An 18,605-nucleotide genomic window follows, 5' to 3' on the forward strand; every position below is an offset into this window, starting at 1 on the left:
TTACATGACAGCTTAGATTTTACCTATAAATCACCATGATCATCTACATATAGGTAACTTTTTCAGTGATGGGTGTTTCTCTCTGTTTGTTTGTTTGGGTTTTGGTTCTTTGGTCTAAAGGACATAGACATATTAGTACATTTTTCTGAAAATGGCCAGAGAACTGCCCGTGTAGTGAACAGTGTGGACTGGCCAGAATCAGCTCAAAGTATGATAAAGTGAGTGTGTATCAAATTTACTAACTTAGCGCTAAATTACTCTTCAAGTGCTCTCTAAGTGTTTGATGTTAGTCTCTACTGCTGCTGAACCCAGTGTAGATTCCTCAGTAGCATTTCTACTTGGAAAAGCAAATAGCGCAGGTTGCCACTTCACCTCTCTTAACACACATATACACACTACATACAGACAGGGTTTATTCAGGACAGGAGACGGAAAAAGTTTCTGTAATTCTCTGTGTGTCCTGGAAGCTGCAGCAGCAACACTCACTTTAAATATCTCATGAGCTTCTCCACTAAAGCATGAAAGCAAATGTAGTGGCTAAGAGCTTTACACTACCATGCTAAAGATACCTCAGTCTGTGTGTGTGTGTGTGTGTGTGTGTGTGTATGCGCAATTAGATCAGACACATGCAGAGCCTGATGGAGACAGAGTCTCAGCAACTCACACAACCCACTGGAGAGCAGACAAACACACACACACACACACACACACACACACACACACACACACATTGAGGTCAGAGGTCACAGGAGTTTTGACTAGACTTTCCACTGGTGAGGCATCATGGGATTAGATCATATGTTTAACAGATTGCCTTCAGCCTTGATAGGGCCCCCCACCCCTCGCCCTCGTCTGAGAGCCTGCGGTCGGGCTGGGTGTTTACTCATCCAGTCTGCGTGTCTGTGTTTAGATTAAAGGAATAAATTGCTGTATTAGAATGTGGGGTGGGCTGTTTGGAGCTCTGATGAGGTAGCTCATTGCTGGAGACATGAGCATGGTGTTGAGTGATAGCAGACGTAGTTGGAGTGTGCGCATGTGTTAAAGCAATTTATTGTAACTTCAGAGTCTCAGAAGAGATGAGAGGACTCCAGAATGAGGCCTCCTGCAGAGTAACTGCTGGCATGGGAAGTAAAAATATTTAAGGATGAAATCCTGTGTCCTACTGAGGCAATTAGCAACAGTTTATATGTGACTTCAGGTTTTTATGCCACATTAAGCTAAACTTCTGTGACTTATCTGTGATAGAAAACTCATCAGCTTTTCTGCTATATTAAATGCATCCTACTGCCTGTGCTAGGTGTGGAAGGATTTGACAAACATTTTGTTCTAATACTTAAGGTTAAGAGCTGTAACTAAAATAAATCGATTAGAGTCTTCTGGCTGCAGCAACAAGAGGTAAAGCAACTGATAGTCACCATCACTCATTCTGAAGACAAGTAGAGAGATGATATGGGAGTGTCACAGGGTTCTTTCTTAAACCTCCCAAAAATCCAAAAATGGTGGAGGGAAGAGGCGTCACAGGCGTAGTCAGAAGATAAACTGGTGCTCTGATTTCTTTATTTGCCGGCCTCCCAAAGTGCAAACAGTGATAACTTTTTACAGTGTGAAAATTAGTGGAAACCAAACAAACAAACAATGCAAAAAAAAAAAACATCAAGAAAAATTCAAGCTCAATAGAGTTCTTTAGTAACTCAGTAAACATGTGCCAGAAGTCGTTACCTCCTCTGCAACAAAACCAGGACTGGCTCCCCTGGGCCACAGCAGCACCTTATAACACCCCCCCCCGCCTCTAAAGGCTCCACAACACAGATATAAATTAAACAAAAATTAACTGTATTTTTATAAGTACAGTTCTTTGCATCCACAATGCATTGACCGGAAAATTACAGATAAAATATATATTTCAAATTGGTCACATGACCCCGAAACCCCGCGAGAACATGGCATATAAGAGCGGCAAATGCTATTCCCCCGTTTCCCCCTCAAGCTCCGCAACCGGAGCGACTGATATGCCACCGGTGAGTAACATGTTTAAATGTATGTTTAAAGAGACATAGAACTACAGGTGTGCAGCCCTGGTCGCTCTACTTCAACAGGAATGGGAACATGACTGAATGATAGGAAAGTTTGTTAACTGGGGGAAACGGGATGGATCGGAAGTTTATGTGTGTGCGTGTATGTGTGTGTGTGTGTGCCAGTACATGTGTGTGCCGCTCCGTCACAGGGAGACAAGGTGAGCAGATGTGTGACAGCAGGTATCCACTCACAACCAAGTGAAGCTTTAGTTAAAAAGACAGCGAAGCCTTCACAACAGATAGATTAAGTGGACTGAATATACTGAAGCAGTTACTAGGTATACTGTCAACATGCTTCTGAGGATGTTATCCTCAACACTCACTGTCCCGTCCAGACAGAAGTCCAACTGTTGGACCAAGCTTGGGTGGCATGGGTAGTAATTGTCAAAGACAACACACTGTGTTTCCTGATTCTGAGATTATTCTATGCAGTTTCTTGTTTGCGTTGTTTCAACACAGCAGGAGTCACAGTGAGCAGAGGGTTTACAGTGGAGATGGCTTTGCTAGAGGCGTGGTAGTGAAAAGAGAAAATGATAAAAGTAATTTATGACATTTTAATTTCATTATTACTATTATCTGTAGCCACCATAGCCCCAACACTTTCAACAACCAAGAAGCACCAAAAAATAACCATCCAAATATCCAAGAACAAATACATAAATAAAAAATCTCTTTATCCTTTTATCCTTGCTGATGTTTTGGTTTTATATTTCCAGGTTTTGTGATGTATTGGACAGAAGTGAAGTGTCAGATATGTGGCTACTCTGGATAATCCAGACCTTTCTTAGGAACAACTTTCTACCAGAGACATACATACATACATAGAATGTTTTGAGAAAATGTCCTGTAAGGACTCACCTTCAGGTTAAAGCGGCAGCTCTTGAGCATGTTAAAGTACATTGTGTTAATAGTGAAAACTGTGGTTATACTACAGGCTATATGATGTGTTGGTGCACTGCCGTGGCAGTGTGTTTATGATGAAACATCCTCAAGCTATTTCTCTCTCTGTGATCTCTCACTATTTCACCTCTTGTTGTGTTGAGGACTTCTGACATTAGAAGGAAATGACACAGAGAAATCTTTCTTTGCTCTGGCTGAAAATAGAAGTAACTGTCTGAACTGCTGCAGTAAAAAACAGTCTTGACATTTCTTTGTGTACATTTTTTTTTAATACTATTACAGCCAGTTCTTTACTTACTCCAAGCCATGTCTGTATAATGAGAAAAGACACAGACAAATATAGTGTAAACAGAATAAATAAACTGAAAGCATTTGCTCTTTTTGTCTCTTCATCCACCAGGGGTGATCTACACCACCGACATGTTGGACCGAGAGACCAAGGACTCGTATTGGCTAACAGTTTATGCCAGCGACCACGGTGTGGTTCCCCAATTTGCCACTATCGAGGTGTTCGTCCAGGTGGAGGATGTTAACGACAACGCCCCGCTGACCTCAGAGCCAATGTACCGGCCCTCAGTGCCCGAGAACTCTCCACGTGATGTTTCTGTAATCCAGATTCAGGCCCAGGACCCTGATGCCACACCCCCTGCCGCTGCTGTTGACAGGCTCAGCTACCGCATCATCAGCGGAAATCCACAGAACTTCTTCACCATCAACGCTCGCACTGGTGAGTACTGGTGTGTGTGTGTGTGTGTGTGTCTGTGTGAGTGGAAAAGGCGCTGTTGTGTCTCATGTTGAGCAGAGAACAGACTGAAAAACACTGAGTCCATGAGTCCATAATTCCCTCTTTAAGTTTGTGCCTCTGTCATAAGTAGCGAATGTGTCAGATGAAAGTTTTGAAGGAGTACCTGGTTACAGGGAGCTTCGGTGACTGGGATAGAAGCTAGAACTTAAACCAGGTGGTTTCCTCTGATCCAGCACAGTTCTCCTGCACTCAATTTAAAATCAATGTTCAGTCTTAAATGCGCAGAATGTAATTCCTCTGCTCTGAATCAAAACAATAATAATAGACAGAGTTTAATGACCTTGTGAAGTAACATGGGATCATGGGAGTTGTTGTCTTCACCAGAGGATTTTCAGAGGAGCTGAATTATCTGCAGAGGTCTCTGTCTCTCCAAAGCAAACAGACCAAGTGATTAAAACCAGTAAAACCACTGAGTAAAGCAGACACAGGTGACACTAGCTGAGCTACTGCTAACGGTTACTCTAGCTTGTTTCTTTGATAACTGAAAGTCCAGACATCTGATGACTGAAACCCTTCACTTATAAAGGATCAAAAAGTCTATGTTAGAAATGCAGCTTAAAACTGAATCAAAAGTCAACCACAATGCTTTGCATTTTGGAATAATGTAAATAAAGTACACAATTTTAATTTTAATGTGGAAAAGGTACAAATTCAAATTTTAAATCATACCTGCTTACACAAGTGTGGAGCAACAGAGAAGAGACAATAGAGTGTAGTGGAAATCAACAGATTCTGACAGGCCTTTTTTCTTGGTTTTAATTTTAATTACCATGAATTCAGATCAGTGTATATGATGGCATAGTGACATAAGAATGTGAGGCCTTCGGATTTCGCCTTTTATGGGCATTTTAATTTTTTCCTGGGGGGCAGCAGACAGACCTGAAGACTGAACTGAAACCTACAGAGACTGGTCTCCACTCACCATGTCTTCACTAGCATACACATAGTTTTTAGTCTTAGCAGTCAGAAGAGAGCATACACTGAACCTGAGTAAATACAGAGACAACATCAGGGGACAGGTAGGCTATGATTACAGTTACACCAGACAACAGTTGAAATCCTGTGAGAACACAAATTCAAGCATGTTCCATTACCAAAACAGAAAAGGTTCTGTGGCAGCATACGTTGCCATGGTGATCAGCTCTGGTTAAAAGTGAGCTGGCTTCGTGATACCAGTTAATCCTAAACATATCTGGATAACCCACTAATCTCGCTTTGTGGAACAGGCATCACACAACATGTTGTATGACTCTATCAACATACAATTCTGTTGTCATGCCCATATCATATTCATGATATGCATCTCCACCTTGACACATCACTCTAAAGTCACCCATAGGTGTTAAGATGAGATTGTGGCTGTGAAGGCTCATCACACAACTCAGTAAGACCTCAGGCCTGTATGGAAGGCTCTGCACTCTGTATCTTTCTTTAATCATTTGTTAAGGTTCATTTATTCAACAACAATAGCATGAAGACAAACATTTCTTACACATAAGGAAGAGAGTGAGACTCTTATTTTGATATTGTTAGATTATGTGACAAACAATATTTAATCTCTTCTAGTCCTGCATCATCAACAGTTCAATTTCTTTGTGACGTTTCATCATTATTGCCAGGCAGTTGGGTGATGATAACACTAGGGTTCATACATCCAATTAGAGGTAGTAGCTGCCCTTATGTTGAGGGAAATGTTAGAATAATAGAATCTGCAGAGTGTGTATGTGCGTGTGTGTGTGTTTTGAATGAAACAGAGGGGGTGAGGAGAGGGAGGAGAAATAACAACAGCAGCTGCAGCATCGTCTGGGAACATGAACACACACTTCCCCTCTGCATGCTGCCTCACACAGTTTGTTCTGCATAGGCTCATGGAGGAGAGAGGGGGAGATATAATTGGCTGCTGCTATATTTATCTTTTCTTCAGTCAAGATCCCGTTTGCTTTGAATTTGATAATATTCTGCCCATTTGTCTCAAGCTCCCTCTCTCTTTCTGCCTTTATTAAAGAGATTCTTCCACTTCTCTTTTTTGTATCGTCATCTTTCATCTCCTCATGCCCTCTCTTTCTGTCATCCTCTCATACACGTTTACATAACTTTCTTCTTTCTTCTCTTAGCTGTTAGTCACATGTCTGTCTGTCTCAGTCTCGATGGCAGATGTTGAATATTTGATTTTGTTGTTCTGAAACATTGATGAGGGGCTGCAGATCATCCATAAGCCCGTAGCACTCTTCCTCTCTGATTTTCATGGTTTTGTTGTTCTGTCCGTCTGCCTGACTGAGCCTCAGTGTATGAAACACAGCACGCTCCGTTTGAATGTTAGGTTTTTGTAACGACAGAGGTAGCTGACAGGCTGTGATTATGGAGATACTCTTAGAGCTTTTGCAAGACAAATTTTATAAACACACATATTATTGAGTTGGGTGCAGCTGCACTTAATTTTAATCAGTGCTGTCTACACACACTGCATGAGGCCTGGGGCATGTGTCACACTTAGAGGTAGCCTGTGGTTGATACACACTCCTGCCAGTGGTTTCACTCTAGAAGGTGTGGGCAGAGTTCAGGTTTGGTTCAGTCGCATCGTTTCAGCTGTGGCCTACTGTATGTATGAAGACCTGCATAATATGTTTGTGTTACAACAATCTTCCTACAGTCTCTATGAAAAGATGCCTTTTGTTGATCATATACAAGGAAATCAGGGTAAACAAGGAAACTGTGACCGTGGTAATCAGCTTATATTACTGTGCTGGGACTCAGGTCATGTTCAGACAGAAACATACAGCCCACATTCTACTTCACACTATTCCACTGATCTACAGGGGGCAGCAAGGCTCCAACACAGAGAGAGTGTGTGTGAACAGCCTAGGTTTGAATTTTATTAAGGAAAAATGACTTTACTGGTGAAAAAATGGGAAGGAAATGCATTTATCTCATTTGTTAAACCTCAAGGATGCACACAGTGCATTTGGTGAGTAACTCTGAATATAACAAGGCTTTTAACATACTGTTTAGTGTTCCTCCTTTGTTTTCTGCCAAAGGGTCAAAGTTGATGCTAGCTTCAGGATTAATGTGCTTTATTTTACTTAGCAGTTGGCAAGCAAGACACAAGAACTTACTGACTTAGTGGTTTCCATAGAAAGGAATTGGGGAAACCAGATTTCCTCAGCCACAAGCTCTATATACATACATACATACATTTTCTATGCCCCCCAAAAAAGACTGGAGTGGGGGTAGGTAACAAATCTGATTACTGACCTGTTGATCATAGATTTTATTGTAACCTGCATAGTCTGATCTCTCCTAGTAACTGGTTTTATAGATATAGAAGCTGCGTGCACTGTTCTGCACTACTCATCAATTGCACCACTAGAATTCCAAATTCTAATTTTATTTATTTAGTATACATCTGGATTAAGTCTCATGGAGCAAAAGTTGTGTCAGGCTCTACTTTTTTGCCAGATGACACCCCTGCTGCACCAACACAGTGGAGTCACTGAAGTGAATGAGGGAGCTGTGCTCTTTTGATGCAGTGCCAATTTTGGTCTGATGACAGCCTTGTGACATGAAGTGTCTTTAAGGCTTCAGCTCTATTTTTGTGTATTGGATTATGAGTGCTTTCATTTATCTTTTATCTTCATTTCTGAGCTGTTTGAAGACTCCACATAGAAATGAGAGTGCAGGTACTAACAATTTGGTGGAGCAAGATACTGGGATGGCAGAATTTCCTGATTTCCCAAAAGATGGTCTTGTGCTTCCTAAAGTAAAGGAGATAGGGAAGTTACTTTCATCAGCTCCTCCTGGGACATTCACATGTTTCTAAGAGGTGAATCCCAAACATCCCAGACATCATTAGCTTGCATAGCCCACAGTGTAGATGTGTGATTTGTGTCAGTTGTACCATCGCTTTGTGTCGACCTTGATAATCCTCTGCTGTCAGCCTGCTTCCTCTCTCCGTGCACGTTTACACTGTCAGTAAATTACAGGTATTGTGGAGGCCTTAAAGCCTTCATTCTGTGTGGCAGTCAACACACACACTGACCAATGTGTTCCACTGTGTGAAGTAGTCTCATTAATTACTTTTAGTCTTTCCTTAGGCCTCCTTTGGCATGTCCTGACCACTGCATACTTGGAACACCCCACAAGACCTGCTGTTTTGGAGATGCTCTGACCGCATCGTCTCACCATCATTATCTGACTTAATGTTGTGGCTGATTAGTGTACATGAAAATGTAAAGTTGAAATTTTAAATGATACTCAGCCTCCACCATCTCTCTCTCTCTCCCTCTCCCCAGACAGTAGCAAATTAAATCTTCCTAATCCTCTAATGATTTTACCGCATTAAACAGGAAACTCTTTAATCAGGTATAACCAAACAGAATTCTTTGTGTTTATTTTGCAGCAGCCTGGTGCTTGTTGTGTAGGAATAAATCAAAGTAACCACAGTGCATCTGGCATGTGTAATTACACTTTGACAGTATGCGTCAGTCAGATTAGAGTGCGCAGATCGAACAGGTACCTACAGCCTTCAGATGGCTTTAAGGTAATTAATCAACTGAAACTGAAGGCCTTCATGCAGCATGCAAACTGCTGTGGTGACAGATGTTTATGTATTATGTATTAATTTATTCCACCTTCCTTGATTTGTTCTGTACATTAGATGTGTCTGTGAGATTTTTTTTTGTAGTTGTGTTTTCACCTGTTAAATTGATCAACATCACACGCATTCAAGTTACCGTAGGAATCCTGTCCAATATGGACAGGATCACATTCAGTGCCCTCACAGGAAGTAGTATCTGTGTTGTCAGGTGGAAAGTAAAGGTGTTGAGGTGAGAGTGGTGGGCATGCAGCCCGGTTGACTTTTATGCAAGAGATCTGAGTTTGTGTCAGATCATAGATCACAGGACCCTGAATCCTGGGTCTCTTGTACTGTTTGTCATTCTATATCATTCCCAGTCTTTTTTTTTCTCCTTGAATAATTAAGCTTTTGGCTGCCAGTCGATACACAGTCAAACTCATTTTGTTTTCTGTGTTTGATTCAAGGATGAAAAGTTGTGTTCATTCTGTTCAGTCTGCATTCTGTTTCCTGCAATTAAGGTTTTTCCATGGCAGATTACAGTAACTCTGTGGAGAGTTAATCACGGAATGTTTGAAGTAATGTATGTATGTAATGACAGTAAGTAGGAGTGGAGGGACACACTCACTATGACTTATGTTCCTTTCACAGTGATGAAATGCTCGGTGCCATGCATCCCCAAGCCTTCTTCCTGCATCTTGTCCTCAGTTTTTGGTGCATTTGTCAAATCTATTACCCCAACCTACCCCATTTCTTCCCTGGGTCCTTAATCCAGTTTCTCATTCCCAATCTTACAACAGCAATTAAGCTCTTGGCTGCCAGGGTGTTTGAGCTAATGTTGCATAATCGTGTTGCTAATGGGCTCCTGCTTCATTCATAAGGCTGGTACACACCAGGAGGAAAGGAGAGACCAATACAGAGAAAGAGAGAGAGAGAGGGTGTGTGTGTGTGTGTGTGTGTGTGTGTGTGTGTGTGTGTGTGTGTGTGTGTGTGTGTGTGTGTGTGGATTACTGTGAGGAAAGCTTTTTGTGGGGAGGACAGGCTCTCCCAGTGTTAAGCAGGGTTACTTATCCTGAATAAATGACCAACATAAGCTTTGATTTCTTCATAAAAAGGCTGCACTTCTTCAGTAACACCCTGCTTCAAAGTAATACATTAATACACCCACATCCCCACTGGGAGCACCCATCGAACACGCAGTGACCTGCTAGAAGGGGTGTGGAGGGGGGCAGATTTCCAATTTATTTTATTAATTCAATTAATCGGTTTTCTTGGCCCCTGATCTACTAGTGAATTTCACTCAGGGTACAGTCCAACACACACATGGCTGGATTAACATGTTAGAGTTCCCCAAGGGAAACATTTGCTGCTGGGCCCCTATCCAAGATCCCCCAACACCAGCATCAGCACCACGTACGCACTGAGCATGTCATCTGTGCCTTTAATTTCTCCTTTAGTGCAGTACACAAAGCTTCAGAATTTGCAGTCATACCACTTATTCATTCTCAGTCCTGGGGTCTCTGAAGGAGAAACATGTGTTTGAGACACATATACTAATAATGCAGAAACCAAAAATAAACGAGGATCTCGAGGGCTCAGGAATATATGGGTTATCCCTATATAAAGATGATTGTAAGCACTGACAGAGATGAAGGGTCCACAAATTTTAGCAGAGGTCACCACCACTGAAAAGAATAGAAGATCTGGCAAATTTCTAAATGCTACATGGCATGTATGTATGGAGAAGGATCAGATGATTGGCATGTTGGTAGGTGAGACAGAAAAGGCAGGAACTGAAATGTCTGCAGAGATGATTGAATAGAATGATGAATCAGATGTAGATGTGTGTGAGGATGAAGTGGCAGTCATGACAGTTCAACACTGACTACACGCTGAAAGATGAAGTTAAGTGAAGCTCCTTTGGGCGGTCATCTCCAGGCCACACATGGGCCCAAATGGTGTTGCAGTAACAGTATGTGGTATAATGATTGACACAGGTTGACACTGAATTTTGATTATGATGTAAGAAAAAAATGGTCACCATGTGGGGGCCTGAGGATGAATGCTCGTATGGCCTTGAACTGATCTTGACTCAAACCACCCACTTTGATCCCATTTGCAACCAACTTGTTCATAATTTACAGATTTAACAAGGTGTAGTTTTTGTTTCTAAACTGAATAAATATTCAAATGTCAACCTCTCACTATCTTATATGGGGCCCACATGGATATGTGATATGTTGGTTGAGACACTGTTTAATAGGTCTTCAGAATCTGCTTGCTTGCCTCTCTGGTTTGTGATTGGTGGCGTCCTCCTAAAGCACACTACAGCTGCTGAGACTTCATAACATGTGATGATGCAACATGCAATGTAATGTGTTTGTGTAAAAGTGATGTTGTTGGTCTTTGTTAATTAGGTTTCTGTCAGGGTGGCATTTCACAGCAGATGGTGTACTGTATGTGTGTGTGAGAGAGGAAGGAACTTGTGTCTCAAGTTTCATGAACGTTTATTTTATTATTTATAGAACATGCCTTTCGGTGTTTCTTGGTGTGTGGGTGTGACAGTGTATTTTTGGGTAATGTCAGTTTGTGTGTTACTTGAATGTGCATTTGTGTCTCAAGGTGTTGGTGTGTGTATTAAGTTAGAGGGTGTTAATATTCTGTGTGTAATGTTCATATGTTCAATATGAGCAGAGAGACAATAGTAGACAAAGTGTGTTAGTGTGTGTTGTGCAGTGTAGTTATTGAGTGCAGTTACATTCTGTTCTTTGTCAGAGCTAATAACATGGCACTAACGTTCACAGGAAGTAGAGTCAGCTGCTTGTGGCTTGTTAACACGTCAGTCTGCCTGGAAAATAGAGCAAAAAAAAAAAAACAGCAGGTGTGTTCTCATTAATCAGTAGCATTTCATTCTGATTGTTAAGTGTGTCTTTATGTCTGGAACAGTCCACAGCTAGGTGGTAAGTAGAGAGCCTGTCAGTATTGATTAATATTATTAACAGGTTGGACCCTGGTTTTTAGGACTGGGGTCAAACCAGCACCATCAATCCACTTTAAAATGTTAAATGTTGAAAAGTGTCTTTTGTATGATAACACCAACCACGTTTCCTGGTATTACATACAATGCCAAAAATGCTGGGAACCTACTAATCCTAGAACCCCACTAGTTGTGTGGCTATGAGTATGAAAAAATATCATCCAGAATTCTAATCAGAGGTATCACCTCAGTGGTCCATAATTGCTACAGTGGCTTCCATGTATAACAATTCATGATCTACACAGATGAGTAATGTTGTCTAGAATGCTCCAGAAACCTTTAACTAAACACTGCTCATGTGGCCTTTATACTTGGAAATATCTTGTGTGCAGTTTTTGTCTGATGCTATAGGAAGAGTGTTCAAACTGTTGAGGGTTGATGCTTTCACTGTCTGTGTGTGACTGCTGCTCTGCATGTATTATTCATTAGTGCTTCCTGTTCATTCTAAGACCAGAATGCATCATCAGCTGATAATAGATAAATCTGCAGTACAGCTGTCATATTGCCATATGACAAGTCATTGACAAACCAAGCTAACATCATGCTGTGTTTTAATATAGTGAATTGAGCTTCACTTTCCTCTAGGTCCTTTCCAGTCAGCACCACATCTCCGCACTCCTCTTGTCCTCTTTTATTCTGTCATTCTCTCCATTCTTTTTTATCTGTCTGTGTCCTCTATATCCCTCCTGTCAGGTTCTTCAAATTGAAAGTTTTTATTTTTCTGAAGATGCTAGAGGTTAGAGAAACACTTTGCTGTCCACAGAGGAGAAAAACTAAGACATTGGAAAGATGAGGTGTTCTCATGTATTTTTAAATTCTTTTAGAAAACAAGCCTTCATCTGCAGTACAATTGTGAAAAAAAGGCTGTATGTAGTGTTATATTGTAAAACTCCTTTTTCATGGTACAAAGAACCTCTGCAGAACCAAGCTCATATAGTTTTATATAGAAATGTGTTGGCTGTGAGGATCACTGGTGATTAATGATTCTTGATGGGGTTGAAAATGCAAGATGTATCTCCCAAATCAGCCACTTTCAATCATTCAGTGTGAAAAAAGCTTAATTAACAAAGAGGAAATTCCATCTGTGGGATTCTAAGACGTTATGACAACATACAAACGTATCCGTTACGTATGTACGTACGTAATACGTATGTGATAACATCCAGCTGATCAATGAGGAATGATGCTACCTCCAGAGGGTCAGACTCATTCTTCCAATAAACTTTTCACGTTACAATTTGATACCGACCAAAATACTCAAATGACTGAAAGTGTGTTTTACTTTGAGTTGAATTTAGAGCTTAATATTATATGAAAATATTTCCTCAGTGTTTGTCTGTATTTCTGCTGAAAAGTCACCAACTGTCTGTTGAAGCTCTTTTAACCACATGGCCTGCAGCTCACTTTCAGCCAATCAGAGGACTGTGTGATTGGCGCCATGCAGAGTGTAATCTCTGTGTCACAGTGCTATGGATTACCTTAAGGGTTACGCTAGAAAAGAACTAGCTACCACCACCTCGGCTCAAGGATGGCCCTCAGGCTCGCATGTGATCGGCCTCCCTAATCCCCCACAGCCATGAATGAACGCTGGAGATAAATGGCATCAGCTATCTGTGAGCGCCAGACCAGTCATATTATCAACTGAACCTCCTCCATGCCAACTGAGCAGTCGCCATTGGTTGATGAAGACTGTGAAATGTGGCTGAAAGCCAGAAAAAGCTAAAGTGGACCTTGCAAACATTTTTTTTTTTTTTTTTTTGTCAAAAGTAACTGTTTCTTGTTGTTGTTCTGATGCTATTCGGTCCTTATGGAGCTGTCAGAAGACGTCTACAGCTAACATAGTTTACACACACACTCATGCACACACACAGCTGACAGAGCACTTGTTCTCCTTTCAGCCTTCTCAGAGAGACATCTCCATATTTAATTTACTGTTTGATGCCCCCAAAAACCAAAACCCACGTCTTGCAGAGCTCAGCACTGGAAATAAGATGCTGAAACTGCTGTCAGGTTCTCGTTCAGAAATATAACAGCTATAACACAACTGAAACATGCCACTGATACATTTAGCCACATGTCATTTGTACAGCAAATTAGATGTGGTTTCCCTCATTAAAGTGTGTGTTGTTAGTTATTAGCATGAATGGAGCTGTGATATAAAACCAATGATGACCAATGATATGTTTTATGGCTTAGCTGTAAATACATTCATTTCCCTTCTTTGGTTTGTCTTATGTCTCAGTCCCTTTTTCTATGCTTCCATATGGTCGACAGCCATGGCCACAAGCATTATGTTTTCAGGTTGTCTGTATGTATGTATATATGTACATCTGTATGTCTGTGTGCATTTGCATGAATATCTGTGTGATATCTCAGGAACACCTTGAGGGAATTTCTCTAAACTTGGTCTCACTTTGCTTCACTTGGACTCAAGAATGAAGCGATTAGATTTTAGTGGTCAAAGGTCAGAGGTCACAGAGGTCACAGAAAAACTCAAGACTTCATACTCTAATTCTGATAAAAATTGCATCTGTTCATCATCAGACTGACGTGTTTGGATAACTGATGTGAATGATGACAATCAACCAACCCTGACCAGACTGATTAAATACCTGATGAAGATGACACAAGCTTTTACAACTAATAGTTTCTCAAATGTTGTTGAAAACCTTGAGTTTACCTTGAAAATAAAAATAAACCCAAACATTTTAAAGTGGTAGAGCCTACTACATCTAAGACCTCTCCCTGTACTGAACATACAGAGGTCAAACTGATCCATCTCTTCAACTTATGGGGGCTTTAACGACAAACATTTCCCAAAATCTGGATTGTTTTTTTTTATCAGGCATAAAATTAGACTGTCTAACCATGATATTAGTGATGAGGTAAGACACTCTTCATCATTACATGTGCCTCAGTAAATCCCCCTCCACCTCTGCTCTCTCTGTCTTTTTGATTCAAGCAGCAATGAGGTAATAATAACAATAACAGCCAGTCAGGGCAATAAAAACAGAACATGGTAGTGCGACATTTGAAATACTAAATAATCACTATGTATTAATAAAGTAAGAACTGCATCTGTTTCTCCTTCTCTTTGTTTCTCTCCCTTTCTCTTGTTTCATGTAATTAGAACAAGTCAGCCATCATGTCTGACATCCACAACTAATTGCCATGTCACTTTGCTCATTTGGCTTAGCTGCACTGCAGCATATATGTGTGTGTGTGTGCGTGTATTTAGCCTCTTTTCTAATTGTTTTCTCTGCTGTTTTCTGTCTCAGGTCTGATCACAACAACCTCCAGGAAACTGGACCGCGAACAACAAACCGAGCATGTTTTAGAGGTGAGGACATAGTGTGTGTGTGTGTGTGTGCGTGTGTGTGTGTGCGCGCGTGTGTGTGCGCGCGTGTGTGTGTGTGTGTGCGCGCGCGCATGTGTGTGTGCATGCGTGTGTGTGCGTTCATGCGTGTGCAAAGCAAAGGGCTTGACACACAATAGGTGATAGAGGACAAACACAGAATACCTCAGTGTGCTGGTGGCAGCAGAGGGTAGACCATGGACACAGCTCTGAGCGGTTTTTAGCTCTACTGCTGAACCTGGACCTGAAAACTAACATCCTTGCTTTGAAGCAAGACTTTCATAAAGATATGAATAATTTCATTGATAACGTCCCTTACTTGGAAAGCATGGCATTCACTTTCTATTCTGTTTGATTCTGAGAGTTTTGTACATGAGCAATGATGCAACAGTTAGCCCACATCGCTTTAGTCTGCTGTGTGAACATAAGTCAGTTTTAATTAAATGAATTTCACACTGGGAGTCTGCATGGTCAGAGCAGGTGTCTCATATTTAGAGCTGGATATTAAATAGATGACATTTTTGGTACTGACCAAGATATGTCCTGTACTATGTTGTGTACTGAAAGTGGACATTGAAGAGCTTTGCAGGCAGGTGCTAATTTCATTCAGTGTTCCACCAGTTTTTTACGTGATGTAATGTCATGATCTTAAACAGTTAGTTGTGTTTAGACGAACATTCAGCATGTGAAATTTTGTATTTGCAAGTGATACTTTACATTTTGACAAAATGATGAGCTTGAGTCCCGAGCTTTCACCTGTGTCACAATGTTTTTATCTAGATACAGAGTTCAGGCACTGTGACTGTGACTATAACTATAAAACTGCGGTCACATGATAACGTTTGGCTGTATATGGTGGTACAAGGGTTGGATGATGAGAATCCCATCCAGAGCCTAAGACCAGGATGGATGCTGTAAATTCAACTGGGATCACCAGAAACACCCCAGTAGGACTTTTTGTATTAGACTGTCAGAGCAGGCAAAATTTTCATAATTCCTAAAAAAATGTTGAAGGATACCCAGTCATTCTACTGAACAGAGGACTCACAGGGATGCTGTACTGATGTTCTTTGCTTTGGTAATGAGTGGAGCACAGTTCAAGGAACAAATCACCTCTTCCATTTTCTCTAGTCCTCTACGCACACACACACACACACACACACAGAGCACTCAGTGCTACCCCATCTGCTTTTGGCTTTCCTCTATGGATGCTGGTCTGTGTGCATTGATCTCTATTAGATAATAATGGGAACCTGTCTCGACTCTGCTCCACCCTGATTCAAGATAAATTGTACCACTGGTTTCCTTGTGTCTTGTACAGTTCAGTGTGTGAAGACTGTGTTCCTGTCCTGCACATGTTCTGTGTGCTGACACATATTTTACATACATATACATATTCATACTACAGTATGTCAAGAGGTATATACTTTGTACTTTATATAAACCTCTTACTACTGGTTTTTGACAATTCTACAAAACCAGAGATTGGAGTACTGGACTTGTTTGTGCCTCAGTTCAGCATCTGTTTCCATGAGGGATGGCTGCCTTTCACAGGACTGAAGGCTAGTATAATAAAAAGTGCACAGCGCACTGGAACTGCCGAAAAAAAGGTACACTGTAAACTAACAGAGTTTTTATTAATGTGGCATTTCACATTAATACATGATGGAGGATAAGCACGGTATCTGTGCTGATAGATTTAATGGCTACTGATGATCACTTAAGACAAGCACCTGGTAAAGACAACTTATCTGAGGACCCAAACTCACCATCAGATGTGGACAGTTTCTAATGGCTGTTGAAATACAGAATAGACCAACTGTATTGGCAAAATTTGTTGTAATCATCACACAACACACAGCAGAGTGCTTCAGTTATGGCTGCTAGTGTTAACTCTACAACAAATACAAGATGAACTGTAAATATTCTAGAAGCAGCACATTTGACACATTTGTAATCAGATTGTTTTTTTTTTTAACTGACATCTTCAAAGGCACTTTTCACTTTTCAGAAGTGTTTGTGTGAGAAAGCTGAGCCTTTTGTTGTGTTGATTATGACACTGCTATGTCCTCATTATTTTCACTCATTTTTTATTTTGATTAATCTACTGATAATTTGGTATAATGTGAGAAATATGGTGGCACAGTGGTACAGTGGTTAGCACTGTTGCCTCACAGCAAGAAGGTTCCAGTTTCGAGCCCTGGTTCTCCAGTTGCTTTTCTGTGTGGATGTTCTCTCTGTGTCTGTGTGGGTTCTCTCCGGGTTCTCCAGCTTCCTCACACAGTCCATAGACGTGCAGATTAACCAGTGACTCTAATTGCCTGTAAGTGTGAATATGAGTGTGAGTGGTTGTTTGTCTGTATGTGTTGGCCCTGTGATGGACTGGTGATCTGTCCAGAGTGTACCCTGCCTCTCAACCAGTGTCAGCTGGGATAGGCTCCAGCCCCCCGTGGCCATTAATGGATAAGCGGTATAGAATGGATGAATGTAAGAAATATGACAAACGCACACTATTAAATAAACTGATGTCTTTGCCTACTTTGTCTGTCAAGGAACCAAGTTCACTTGACACTGATCGGTGAAACAATTAGATTAAAGTATCAGAAAATGTAATTGAATAATTTTGTGTCAATCAAAAATCAATCAGTGTCATTATCTTGTCAGCTCTACAAAAGTTGTTGTTTCAGTTTGAGTTCTCAAGGACAGAGGGTGAGCAGCTGTGTAATGAAACATTGATTGATCGGCTGACACAAAACTGCATTTAAGAATGGATTTAATGGCTTTCCTCCTCCTTCAGTTAGAGCACACAGACTGCAGTCAAGTGTGCCTGGATGTCACATGTACTGTCATCAGTTATCTTTGTTAAATTTTATCTATTAATCAAATTATGAAATGAACTGAATTTGCCTCTGCTTTTTAATGGCCTCATTAACTGCTTTTTAAGTAACTGACAGGCCAAAAGACATTCTGTGGAGTGAAGGGGTTTTTAAATTTATACATCCAAGGTAGATAAACATGATGACTAGCACAGCAGTACACGCACACACAAACACAAACACAAAGATAAAAAGTCTTTGTTTATTAAAGACACTACTACATGTATTTGCCCTTCTCTTATTCATTGTTTCTCTTCTATGATTTTGTTTTCTACACCTCCTTTTGCCTTCCACAGCGGGCCAGGTTACCAGTTTTATTCTTTCTACACAAACACTGCAGCTCCTCCTCCATCAGGCAGCTTCTAAAATGACAGATGGTATTCTTACATGAAGCCAGCCATGAGCAAAGGGGAAATGAACTATTGCTGCGTCTTAACTCTGTGACAAGCTGAAGAGTGATTGCACTTCAGTGAAATTAATAGAAATATGGGACAGTAGAGAAGAGTGTGCTTTGCAGCGCTCCCTGGTTAGCTCCACCTCTCAGTGATCACCGTCAGTATCAGTGTAGAAGTACAGAAACTTAATGAATTAGCTGTCAGAACAGAGGAAGACAGATTCTCTTCCTTTTCATCATATTAGTCAGAGATAGATGGAGAGTAGAATCAACACAGACAGCTGAGAACACAGACAAGCAATACGGAATTTATTTATTATTCCCTTATTTATTTGTCCAAATAATTTGGTAAAATCTGTTATTTTCATCTGCTGATTATCAATGATCAGATGGTAGTGAAATGTTCTAAGGTGATGTCCTCATTTGTCTTGTCCAACACCCAAGACATTCAGTTTACAATGATATAAAACAGAGGAAAGCAGAGGATCCTCACACTGAATGCTTGACATTCTGCTTAAAAAAGATTTAACTAATCGATTATCAAAAAATAGTTGCAGATTCCTCTCTGTCAGTCGACCATTTGTCCTACCTTG

The 18,605-nt window shown here is 40.8% G+C and overlaps 1 protein-coding gene across 6 annotated transcripts in view; it reads left to right on the forward strand.

Moving 5' to 3' along the window:
- Positions 1 to 18,605, forward strand: part of fat3a (FAT atypical cadherin 3a) — a 156,708-nt gene that overhangs the window by 80,940 nt on the left and 57,163 nt on the right. For all 6 annotated transcript variants that reach the window (XM_018701644.2, XM_051065371.1, XM_051065369.1 and 3 more), the window contains exons 3-4: positions 3,376 to 3,702; positions 14,666 to 14,727. In XM_018701644.2, coding sequence (XP_018557160.1) covers positions 3,376 to 3,702; positions 14,666 to 14,727 — 389 coding nt within the window. The remainder of the gene's footprint in view (positions 1 to 3,375; positions 3,703 to 14,665; positions 14,728 to 18,605) is intronic.

Source organism: Lates calcarifer, linkage group LG21 (assembly GCF_001640805.2).
Source record: "Lates calcarifer isolate ASB-BC8 linkage group LG21, TLL_Latcal_v3, whole genome shotgun sequence".
Classification (NCBI taxonomy): Eukaryota; Metazoa; Chordata; class Actinopteri; family Centropomidae; genus Lates; species Lates calcarifer.